Source organism: Talaromyces atroroseus (genome assembly GCF_001907595.1).
Source record: "Talaromyces atroroseus strain IBT 11181 chromosome Unknown scaffold_2, whole genome shotgun sequence".
NCBI lineage: Eukaryota > Fungi > Ascomycota > Eurotiomycetes > Eurotiales > Trichocomaceae > Talaromyces > Talaromyces atroroseus.
The window spans coordinates 336,295-348,291 of NW_017971434.1; the positions used below are offsets into that span (position 1 = coordinate 336,295).

The 11,997-nt window shown below is 45.7% G+C and overlaps 6 protein-coding genes across 6 annotated transcripts, besides 1 other annotated feature; 4 read left to right on the forward strand and 2 right to left on the reverse strand.

Annotated features, from left to right (window-relative positions):
- Positions 1-111: 111 nt before the first annotated feature.
- On the forward strand, positions 112-1,085 carry UA08_02250 (hypothetical protein; the record flags this gene model as incomplete). The annotated part of the gene is made up of 2 exons (XM_020264272.1): positions 112-852; positions 924-1,085. The coding sequence occupies 2 exons, from the start codon at positions 112-114 to the stop codon at positions 1,083-1,085; spliced, it is 903 nt and encodes a 300-aa protein (XP_020122508.1).
- A 2,698-nt stretch (positions 1,086-3,783) lies between these two features.
- On the forward strand, positions 3,784-5,118 carry UA08_02251 (Guanine nucleotide-binding protein alpha-2 subunit; the record flags this gene model as incomplete). The annotated part of the gene is made up of 5 exons (XM_020264273.1): positions 3,784-3,910; positions 3,980-4,164; positions 4,221-4,384; positions 4,454-4,712; positions 4,777-5,118. The coding sequence occupies 5 exons, from the start codon at positions 3,784-3,786 to the stop codon at positions 5,116-5,118; spliced, it is 1,077 nt and encodes a 358-aa protein (XP_020122221.1).
- A 721-nt stretch (positions 5,119-5,839) lies between these two features.
- On the forward strand, positions 5,840-7,042 carry UA08_02252 (hypothetical protein; the record flags this gene model as incomplete). Its single annotated transcript, XM_020264274.1, has 2 exons — positions 5,840-6,239; positions 6,318-7,042. The coding sequence occupies 2 exons, from the start codon at positions 5,840-5,842 to the stop codon at positions 7,040-7,042; spliced, it is 1,125 nt and encodes a 374-aa protein (XP_020122152.1).
- A 924-nt stretch (positions 7,043-7,966) lies between these two features.
- Positions 7,967-8,878, reverse strand: UA08_02253 (V-type proton ATPase proteolipid subunit; the record flags this gene model as incomplete). The annotated part of the gene is made up of 6 exons (XM_020264275.1): positions 7,967-8,037; positions 8,104-8,207; positions 8,267-8,423; positions 8,503-8,632; positions 8,734-8,746; positions 8,862-8,878. 6 exons carry the CDS (start codon positions 8,876-8,878, stop codon positions 7,967-7,969), a joined length of 492 nt encoding a protein of 163 aa, XP_020122150.1.
- Positions 8,879-9,409: 531 nt separating this feature from the next.
- On the forward strand, positions 9,410-10,343 carry UA08_02254 (hypothetical protein; the record flags this gene model as incomplete). The annotated part of the gene is made up of 3 exons (XM_020264276.1): positions 9,410-9,668; positions 9,741-10,003; positions 10,068-10,343. The coding sequence occupies 3 exons, from the start codon at positions 9,410-9,412 to the stop codon at positions 10,341-10,343; spliced, it is 798 nt and encodes a 265-aa protein (XP_020122151.1).
- Positions 10,344-10,645: 302 nt separating this feature from the next.
- Positions 10,646-10,778: a repeat region (Identified by RepeatMasker using a combination of RepBase library and repeat library created with RepeatScout).
- Positions 10,779-10,819: 41 nt separating this feature from the next.
- Positions 10,820-11,713, reverse strand: UA08_02255 (hypothetical protein; the record flags this gene model as incomplete). The annotated part of the gene is made up of 1 exon (XM_020264277.1): positions 10,820-11,713. The coding sequence occupies one exon, from the start codon at positions 11,711-11,713 to the stop codon at positions 10,820-10,822; it is 894 nt and encodes a 297-aa protein (XP_020122148.1).
- Positions 11,714-11,997: the final 284 nt, after the last annotated feature.

An 11,997-nucleotide genomic window follows, 5' to 3' on the forward strand; every position in this document is an offset into this window, starting at 1 on the left:
GACAGAGAAACAAATTCATATCTTTTGTACCAGTTATATAAACTTAACCAAGAATAATTCTTCTATTTCATTCTTCTTATTATTTTCTCTGCAAAATAAAAGAAGATAAGCATGTCTCCAACGCGTGAGGAAATCGCAAAACTCGCCTCATCCCCCGCCCACGAGGCTCGTCTACTATGCCGTCACAACCTCGTAGACACAACATCAGGTCTGGCCGGCGACTACGTGCAAGCAAACCTGGTGATTCTACCATCCGCATACGCAGACGATTTCCGCATGCTCTGTGCCCGCAATCCGGTGCCATGTCCCATTCTTGGCGCGACGCCAGTCGGAAACCCTAAAAGGATCATACCAGACGCATGCATTTCATCAGACAAGGACGATTTCGATATTCGTACTGATTTTCCCTGCTACCATGTCTTTAGCACAATAGAGAGCGATGGCAAGAAAAAGGTCATTATTGAAAAGAAGACGAATCTTCTCAATGACTGGACAGACGACCACATAGGATTTCTGATTGGGTGTTCATTCTCGTTTGAGCAGGCGCTCAGCCAGCGAGGTCTGCGACTGTGTCATCAGGAAGACAACAAAGTGGTGGCTATGTACCAGACAAAAATTCCGCTACTCCCCGCTGGCATCTTTCATGGCAGCGGGTTTGTCGTCAGTATGCGCACGTTTCAGCCCGAGGAGGTCGAATTAGTTAGAGACATAACCAGGCCGTATCTAGCAGCTCACGGAGAGCCGGTGGCTTGGGGATGGGATGGAGCGCAAAGTATTGGTGTTGAAGATATTAACAAGGTGAACTATGGTGATGCGCAAACCATTCGAGAAGGAGAAATTCCGGTCTTTTGGGTACGTGCTAGATATTCTCCCGCCTCTAGGTCAAGTGTTAATTGTCTGTCTAACGGGAAAAACACGAGCAGGGCTGTGGAGTCACACCTCAATTTGCAGTCGAGAAAGCGCTTGAACGAGATGCGATCAAAGGTACAGTAATGTCGCATCAGCCGGGGCGTATGCTGGTCACGGATTGGAAGATTGTTGATTTTTTAAAGTACACTCAAGAGCAACTGGGGTTGAGTAGGTGAAAATCTGGAGAATGCATCGTATTCTGTGGGTTCGAAATTCAAGCGTCAATATGTATTTTGCGTGCATACAGTGGTTAAATTTGATCGGAACATGCATCGAAGTCCGTACTTCATGAAGAATAAATAATACATGCGTCCGTATCGGTACATACAGAAGCCACTGAACCATGGGCCGCTTCCGTGTGTGACCACATATTCTCACGCCATGAGTGGCCTGTCTGCCACCCTCCAAGCCTCAGGGGCCCACCCATTCCACATGCTGAAACACGCTGTTGCTCGACTAGATTTGCCTGATTGGGCTAGAGCCATACTCTAAGTCTCCAACATTCTCCGTAGAGCTGCGTGTAATAAATTACCGTATCAAACCTCGATTTCACGTGGCCTCGGATAGGCCCGCCAATCATCTCCTGCACCAATTGGATATATAATGTTGGACGATAGATACGGCGTCTTTACGTGCAGAGATCTCGGCGACTAAGCCAAACGTGGCTGCAGGTTATACTTTGTATCACCAACTATTGAAGTATGTACGATTGCGCATCATCAGAGGAGAGGATAGGAAGATAGAGACATGGGCAAACTAGGTTCAGCCGAGTCCCTAACTAAGGGTATTACTCACTGACTACGTGACTTAAGTGGTCCTAGTAGCAATTAGCAGGACTAGTTGCATGCAACGGAATTGGAAGTTTTTGGCCCCCGAGCCTTTTTTCTTTCCCTGCAGGGAGGATCACCCAAATTTTCAGTCACTGGATATTACCAGTCGTTCTATTGGGCTGGGCCTTCGTTCGATTCCTTCTTTAATAATCCTTTTCCCCATTGATGGCCCAATGCAGCATTGCATTGCATTGCATTGCGTGGTGTGAGAGAATTTTCTTCTTTTTTTTTTTTTGCTTTATATTGCCGTGCACGTAGCAATATGAAGTAGAGTAACTACTTTGAAGATCAGCAAGGAGTGCCTCCGTAGCCTATAAAATTGAGGGATTAGTACAGAGCTTAATACACGGAGCCAGGAGCAGTAGTTACCCGTGCTATATTATAATAATTATTACAACGCTATCCCATTCATGCCGAACCGTGGCAAATGCGAATAATACTTACTGAACGGCGAGTGTCAAAAGCATGGTTTTTGTTTGATTATCTAGCGATCGCCAGGAGGACGTTGAGTGGATCAATAGCGTATGTTGTATAACTATAAACTATACTAACAATAAGGCATGCTCCGTACTCCGAAAGCAACAGATTGGTAGCGAATACCTCGTCCAACTAGTTTCTGAAGTTCGTACGCCAAATCCTGCGGAGCCGATCTCCTACTACTTCGTATCCGAGGTGTGATGACTGATCAATCCGTTGGTCTTGTTATGATAGATAGTATGCAGCGCTCGCTGCCTATTCCAAATCTGAACGTGGCACAACACATTCCCGTGCGACAGCCATCTTCAGCGGGTTTTTCTTCCCAGTCTCCAGTTCAGAACAGAAAAAAAGAATAAAATACAACTCAATACGTTACTATTGCCTCGTGGACGGCCGCCAGGTGGATGCTTTTGCCGCGTGGTGGAGAGTCCGTGCAGAACAAGATACTAAACAGCAAACACCGAATAGTATCGTATCATTTGCTGGGAACGGACACTCCGTAGTGAAAAAGTCAAATACAGCGAGAGGGCATATTAATATACTATTACTATTATTAATGCTTATAATAATGCAACCCGCTCAACTACTATCCAGAAGGCTTGTCTTACGCGTGGATAATCATTAATGCTGCATTTTTGTCAGGTCCCACAGCAGCAGAAGCTAATACTAAACAATACTAAAAGAAAATAAAATACTTGTCCACCCCAGGCTGGGTGTTTCTTCTTGCTGCTGCACACTCCAACCACAGTCGCTACTGCTTGTCTACGATCCAGCCACAGGAGGACGGAAAGGAAAGGGGGAAAAAAAGGAAGAAACAAGGTAAGGAGAATCCAATCCGTCTTGCTGTCCTCTTTTTCTCCTCAAGGGGGCCGTTCCGGCGCACCCAATCAGCTGCTGCGCCTCTCGAGGAATGCCCTTTTTTTTAAGGGCCATATACCCTGCACGCTGGATGCATTGCTGCTGCATGGAAGGGGGAAGAGAATGTTAGAATGGAAAGACTTGCATATTAATGTAGTAGTATAATGGTGTACCATGGCTGGCTTCCCATCCCTTCCGTCCCATCTTCCGTGTTCAACCATTCAAATACTACGTATTACCAAAGTACATTGTCCCGAGCCGATGCTAATGTGAGGTCAACGACTCTGCAGGTTTCTTTCCACGCCTTCACACGGAAAGCTTCTTGAAGCGCATGCCCTAGTCGGTCGGGTTATATACTGTCCAACACACCTCCACGGAGTTGCCAATTATACACGCGACAGCTCCAACACATGTGTCGGAATTGGTTATACCGAAGATCCATCCATCCAACTCGGCCGGTGGCCAAGCCAGCAATCAATCGTCTTTGAGGTTGGTTTCCGTCTCGCTCTCCTGCCTCGTTCTGTCGACGCAAAACAAAACCGGAGCTGTCAGCCATGCGAAGTGCGTCTCTACATCTCTCTACAACAGACAGGCTGCTGCTTGGCTCAAAAGGCTTTTGCCGAAACTATCCGGGGGGGAAATCACATAAAGTGCAAGCGAAAATCGTCTAACATCACCAGCAGGAAGTCTCGCGTCAAAAATCGCCATCATGGGTTGTATGAGTTCCAAGGTCGAGCCGGAGGACAAGGAGGCCGCCAGGGTCACGGCCACAATCGACAAGCAGATTCGTTCCGACAAAAAGACTTATGATCGCACAGTCAAGATTCTCCTACTGGGTGTGTACTTGCTTCTGTCTTCCTAACGAACTTGGTACATTTTGCTCACGACGTGCCATGCCATGCTAGGAGCCGGAGAGTCGGGGAAGTCCACTATCATCAAGCAAATGCGTATAATCCACTCCGGCGGCTTTCCGGAAGACGAGCGTCGGCAAAATCGCGCTGTTATCTACTCCAACTTGGTGGTGGCATTCAAGGTTTTGCTGGAGATTATGCAGACACAGAAAATCGACTATGAAAAGGAGGAGAGCAAGGTAGGTAGCTCTCGTTAGGAGAGGAGAATACACATCAATAACTAATCCTGTGCCAGGCGCTTGGAGAAACGCTCTTGAAAACCGAACCCGACGTCGATACCGACGAGGCATTCTCCGACATCACTGTTCGAGACGCTATGCGAGATATATGGGGCGATGCTGGTGTTCAGCAAGCGGTTGCCCGAGGTCATGAATTCGCACTTCACGATAATTTGCATTAGTGAGGCTCAACCACGACCATCATTTCTCTGTAGGATGTCAGACAGCGACTAACCCAACCCGTTTTCAGTTTCTTTAACTCGCTCGACCGTCTATTTACACCGGGTTGGTTACCGGACAACCAAGACATGCTCCATTCTCGTCTTCGCACAACCGGTATCACCGAGACGCTCTTCGAATTAGGACAGCTTAACTTTCGCATGATGGACGTCGGTGGGCAGCGCTCTGAACGAAAGAAATGGATACACTGTTTTGAAGGAGTCCAATGTCTTCTCTTTATGGTCGCGCTGTCTGGGTATGATCAAAGTCTGCTCGAAGATCAAAACGCGGTATGCTTGAGGCTTTCCTCTGTAATTTCCATGCCAACATCTAACTTTTTTTTGGTGATATTAGAATCAAATGCACGAAGCCATGATGCTCTTCGAATCCCTAGCGAATGGCGAATGGTTCAAGAGAAAACCGATCATCCTCTTCCTAAATAAAATGGACCTTTTCAAGACCAAACTCCCACTATCGCCCATCATTAAGCACTTCCCCGACTATAGCGGATCTTCCACGGATTTTGACACGGCCGCCAAGTATTTCTCTGATCGATTCCGCAGCATCAACCGAATGCCGGATCGAGAAATCTACATTCACTACACCAATGCGACGGACACCACTCTCCTGAAAGCCACCATGGATTCGGTGCAAGATATGATTATTCAGAAAAATTTGCATACTTTGATACTATAACTTTGAGCGTTTTTACAAGCAAGCAAGTCAGCCACATCCGAAGCGTCCGTCCGTCCCTTTTGCCTAGCCCACTCTTTGCTATGAACGAATCTCGTCTCTTGGCTTCGCCAGCAGTTTCTTTTTTTCTTTTTCTCAACACTATAGACATGCATCATCGACAGCCTGTTATAAAAAAAGGCGATGCAAAATCAGTGACGTTCTCGCTCGTCTCTTGTTTCTTCTTCTTCCAAAACATTCCGTTGTGGAATTCTATGAGATACCTTGTCATGATTATCACGCCACTTATGCTCATCATAGCATGCGACTATTATCTCGTTATATGTTCTTTTTCACATCTACTTATTGACCAGGAGGTTCAGGCGTCAGATTCTTTGTCAAAATATTGTATATTTAATTACCAGTCCACACGGATGTCTTTTATCATTATTCAATATCTACCTATCATAATGTATTTGCACACAGTCTGGGATGGATACATGCAAGCTATATAGTTGTAACTAGAAAAAAGAATCATTGACATTAACCACTTGGCACTAGAACAAATGTATATAGGGTTAGGGTTAGAATAGGGTTATGTATCCATACTGCACCGCCTCACCGCCTTGTTCGGTCACACGCTCTCTGACTTCGCCTTCCGAACTCCTCCAAATCTCCTCATCCATTCCCCTCGACCAGAAGAGTGAACAGCCGGACACGCCTAGCAAGCCCGGTTGACTTCACCATGTTATCCTCCTCCATCCGACGTGCTGTCCGCACCACCTCGTCCACTGTTCCCTTCCCCAACGTCCTTCTGCCCACCACCGCGAACGTCGCTGGAGTCAAAAGCGGCCTTTTGCTGGGAGAGCACAACCGGCGAGCGCAACACCAACGCCGGTATTCGTCTTCTTCAAAGCCACCAGTGCCTCCAAACGATGGTTCGCGTCCAATCGATACTTCTTCTTCTTCTTCCCAAGCTCCCGCCAAAAATGGTGTGAGCAACAAATCTGCGGCACAGAAGCGTGAGGGTGGCAAGAATAGTAACAAAGAACATGGCCGAAAAGCCCCTTCAAAATCAAGACGAGCCTATTCCACTTTCTTGAATTTGCCCAGTGTGCCTTCAACTCAAGACATGCCCATGCAAGGTATGACTGCGCTGCTTGAAGAAAAAAAAAACTTTTTTTTTGTCTCATCAGCACCATCGCTAACAAAAACGCTTTTAGATGTACATCTTGCCTCGTTCTTCTCATTCCATCGGCCCATATCCGTCAGCAATTCAATTCCTCCGACAACAAATGATGACGCTTTCAATGCTATCTTCGAATCGAAATCCATGTCTAAAAAGGGACGAACCGACGTGATCAATACATTAGCTTCGGCGGTGCAGTCCATGGAGCATGCCTACCACGGCCAGGATGACTTGCGGCATGCGGTGACGCATGCATCGGTCAGCAATGCAGACCCAAGGATCATACACCTTGACGACGTCTCTGAAGAGGAGCTCCACACCTCCATTGCCGAGTTCGCCCGACGCCTCACCCCCTTCAACCCCCCAGCGGCACCCAAACCATACAACGCAGAAGAAATAGCCGCCGCGGAGGAGGGTCCTGTTGATGTTGTCGCTGAAGAAAATCCAAACGTTCGAACGTATTCCACCGTCCTCACCATCCGCGAAACAGCCTACGCAGATGGTCAACGGACCTTCCAGACGTACGTTGCACCATTAGTCCCGGAGGAACAACACGGAGATATAGAAGCACCAAGCGCCAACGAAACGGCACTCGACGAACCAAACAGACCAAACTCATCCTATATCGAGCGCACCGTTAACAATACCATGTACGCCATCTCCGTTCGACGACAACGGAAATTGAAGATGAAGAAGCACAAATTCAAGAAATTGCTACGAAAGACGCGAACCCTTCGTCGAAAGCTTGACAAAGCTTAATCTCTTGTTCTCTCTTTTTTGGTTTTCCCTATCATCTCCTTTTCCTTCCTCTTAGGCATATATCTCCTCCATATCTGTTGGCGTTAGCTCTTTTTTTCTTTTTTCTTTTTTTCCCCCCTATTTTCATTTATTTACCCATTACACACATGTTCAGAAATGTGTGTATGTTATTGTTATCATTTCTCCTTTCTATCTAGAATATAAACAATCATAACAATAACACTGGATATATACATACATATACACTTGTCTATCTGTGTCCTTCTACTCAATCCTATATCCGGAGGTTTTATTAAACAGATATTTGGATTCCTATCTATTCATAACATTCCAGGTTCAAAATTCTCTGGTCTGCTTAATATCCAGGCACCAAGACGAAGCAAAACAGCAAGCACACTTTAATATCATTCGGATCAGTATAGTACTCTACATAGTCCGTCGCCCATCTTTCCGCTAGAAAGCTACCTACCTACTCATCCTGTCCTATCCTTTCCTTGCTTCCTCCACTCGTTAAAACAAAAAGAGAACTCATGATGGTTGATGTATTCAAATATATAACATGCACGAATAACGGGGAGGAGCCCGGAAAAAGTAAGGAGAAAAGAGATCATGCTTTACATTTGAGATACACAAAAAAAAATAAAAAAGGGAAATTGTTGAGAATGGTACCAGACCGGATCATGTTAAGATCAGGCTAGACCATGAATGTGAGAAACGAATCGAATGATCAGAATCTGAATCAAGCAGACGCATGCATCTACCTTTTTTAATCGATCAGTTGATCATTCGATGCGAGCTTGTCTTGTTCGTTGGTGATGTTTGCGGGTACCTCGAATAGACCGATCGAGACATGTAAAGAGTTAAGAGAAGAATATCCCTATCACATGCACGTGACCCATCCATCACCATCACCGGCGTGTATTATTATGAGCTTAGGTAGCATTCGCCGCGTGAACGCGAGTTCATGAGAAGGGCGACGATAAGACCGTAGAGACCTGTATCACGGTAACAGTTAGTAAAGATAAAACGAATCGACCAAACAAGACAGAAAACAAACTTACCCAAGACTTCCGCAAAAATGAGAATAAGAATCATTCCGACATAGAGTCTGGGCTGTTGGGCAGATCCACGAACACCGGCATCACCGACAATACCAATAGCAAAACTATGTTCTTTGAGTCAGCACGATCGTAGACATGGCGATCTAGAAGAAAATAAACATACCCAGCGGCCAGACCAGCAAGACCGACAGCCAAACCGGCACCAAGTTGAATAAATCCAGTGTAGAGTGGCAGACGTTGATTCAAGTCATTGGCAATCAAGACCGACACGACCAATCCGTAAATAGCAATGATACCAGCCATGACAATGGGAACGATGTCTAGGGAGAAAAAAGACAGGAATTAGTACGAAGGCTCTGCATACCGAACACGCGGTGCAATTCCAAGGTGTATACATACTCCTAACAATCAGGTCAGGCCGAAGAACGGCCATACCACAAACACCAACACCAGCCTTGGCGGTTCCATAAGCAGCACCAAAACAGGTGAATACGATGGCCGAGGTGCAACCCAGGGCGCCAAAGAAGGGCTAAAAATGGTTATGTTAGCTGCCTGTTACCAAGATACAGAAGCCGTGACGCTTCAGCTGGACGATCCGAAAGTGGAACGCGATATTTGATTGGTACTCACCGCATAAACCGGACTAGAAGATTGAAAGAATTAGTACCGAGATGAAGCTATTCTTCCAACCACTTATATGGACAAGAGACGAATGGTCGAGATAACCCAGGCGGAATGAAAGCTGGAGGACAACTTACCAAAGATCGGTAGACATCTTGTTATAAAGAGCGACAGCTGGCTTCTTTCTCAACAAAAAAGCTAGTTGGAGCTTGGAGAGTACGGCCACCCGAGGTCGGAGAAGGTGTTGTCCTAAGGTGGTAAGGGTAAGTCGTAGGGGGAGACGTTGATGAGGCGGGCGAGGAATGAAGTTCTTGGTCCGAGTAAGCTCGCCCATCCGTGTCACGTGGAGGCTCTTGGCATGCCAGCTCCAACTTCTTTGCATATACACATTTCCTCTCTCTTTTGTAAGCAGATGTTTATGTTTACTTTTGACATGCAAGCGTATTTATGCAGTAGTGAGATATTCTACGAATATTCGACTGACTTTTCTGGCTGATCTGTATAGTAAGACCATTATAGAGATCTATACGGAGACAAGGACTGGGAATTGCACCGCTCCGGGGTACGGGCTATGAATTAGACCGCTGCTAGATATATATACACCCAAGACAGGGATATTTATATGTATTATGATGAAAACCAGTGAATACCGTGAATACCGTGGATACCGTGGATATCTCCAAATATGCCATCTAGAACAGTCCTGATAACCGGTTGCAGCGCAGGAGGCATTGGCTCTGCCCTTGCTGAAGAGTTCCACGCCAAAGGCTTCCGTGTCTTTGCTACTGCACGTGACCTGTCAAAAGTTGCACACTTGAAGGCCATGGGCATGGATGTTTTGGATCTCGACATTGAAAAATCCGCGTCCATCAAGACTGCGGTGGGCGCAATTACTGCCTTAACCGGAGGAACGCTCGATATTTTGGTCAATAACTCGGGTCTTGGTTCGTGATCCCAAGAATTTCATCGCTATCTAATAGCTCTTCAGCCTAACTGACTTTGCAATGTTTATAAAGGTCAAGCTGGGCCCATTATCGATTCTGATATAGAGTATTCCCGCAAGATGTTCGAAGTTAATTTCTTTGGCCGCATGGCTGTAACTCAAGCCTTTATGCCGCTCATTATCAAGTCTAAAGGGATAGTTCTCAATATTGGAAGCATTGCTGGAGTCTGCCCACAGCCATGGAAAGGCATGTACAATGCCAGTTGTGCTGCCGTGCACCACTGGAGCGATACCCTGCGGATTGAGATGGAGCCATTCGGTGTGCGGGTTATTTTGGTTCGTTGCCTTCCCCGGAATTTACTTTCTGCTGCAGCTCTGGCTAAAGCAGTTGATACTCTAGGTTGTCACTGGTGCGGTACGCACTAATTTTATAACCAATCAGCCAAGCGTTAAGCTTGTCGAGAATTCAATCTATTCGCCAGCGAGAGAAAGTATTGAGGCTGTCATGACTACCAAAGCGGTAGAAAAGAACTTTGTGGATGCAGATATATATGCGCAGCAGGTGGTGGCAAATGTGCTTCGATCGAGTCCAGAAAAGAGGCAGTGGGCAGGCGGAGTTGCAAAGTTGATTTGGCTTACTTCTGCTATTTTTTGGACTACTGCTTGGGTGAGTTAGATCATTGTTGGAAATACATGATATCTATTGACCTTGTCTACTAGGATTTTCTGCTAGCAGGCCAGTTTGCCATAAATGATCTGAGACGGAATTTAGTCTCGGTCTAAGCATACTTTGGTGGCTGAATGGCTCGGTTCCTTGTTTATTATGCTACTTTTTTGTGCCAGCCTATTTCTTTTTCATGCAGGGCAGTAGAATGTTAAAGAGAAAATTTAGTGTCTTATAAGATTAATGGCATTGCTTAATGCCTATCCTCCGAGTTTTTCTCTACAAAATGAACTTTCAATTGATATCACGATACATGAACAATCGCTTGCCCATGGAGTTGCCGGAAATAGTTTCAGTGTATCTACCTAGTAAGGGGCCAAAAGGCAACGGGTTTTGTTTGTTACTGTGACAAGCAGGGTAAAACATATCAGCAAGCCTAGCTTGAGTCCAGTTACCATATATAAGCAGGCTTGTAGCCTAGGGACTACCTATTCCTCCGCATATTGCCATGCCCATACCCTGTCTGCATATTCCTCCCAGTCACCCCCAGGAAAGTTGATATCCTGTTCTAGAGGTTCCTGTGGATCGCGGAGTAAGAGATCGTTGAATCCAATAATCAAAGGATTCTGATTTGTAGCTTTGGCTCCGTTTACGTCTTTCACTACCATGGTATGGTATTCTCGAGTTGGCCCCTGATCAAATATCCATTTCTCAATCGTCATTTCATTTTTTTTCGGATTTTTCGAAATGATAATCATGGTCCGTACATCACCGTTCGACTCGGACAACCACCATCGAGCATCCGTTTGCAATTTCCGTAAATCCTGACTAAATCCGACTTCTACTACCAAGGTAGGCCACTTTCGATTGGGATACCGAATCGGGAGATATGACGTGTCTGGTCGCTTTGTCCGGCCTTCTCCCTCTACATCGGCTTCACCTATTCTAAGGATCGCTTTATGAAGACGGCCCATGTGCATCAGCTTCTCATCCAGCATTGTGGCGAATTCCCGTTGGATTGCTTCATGTGTCCGAGTCGGCATTTTATATAGGATGATCTCGAGATTTGGAATGAAGGAATCGATGCCTAACTCTTCGTCGAGATCGTGATAGTAGATGTCCTTGGTAACGCCAGAAAAGACGATGTATTGGCTCTGATTCTTCTTCGACTTGAAGAGAAGTGTTGCCTCGTCTCGCACAGCAAGGAAGGTGCGTTTGTTCTTGTACGCATATTGAGGGATATTGGGGCTAAGCCCAAAGAGGTGGTCGACGTCGACTGCCATTTGGAGGATATCAATACTGAAGACTGTGATACTGTGATATTGTTGAGAATGAGATGCGTGGAGAGTGATATAAATGCTTATTGTAAATGACCAACGCATGGTGACGTTAGACTTCCACAACCCAGCCTGTGATTTTTGACTTGGTACAAATAACCCTTTTTACCAATATGTCAAACCCAATAGCGTCGATCAACAGTCAGTAGCTCCTTGTTTATTCCATCCTGTTTGGTACCATGCTTATCTCCTAACGGCTCTAGTACCCTTTAATCTAGCTTGTTGAATACTTCTACTACGTGAGCATATAAATATATCTACTGAAGATTAAAAGCAGTTGATAGATATATTAATTCAATTATTCCCTATCACGATGAAGAGTAAAATGC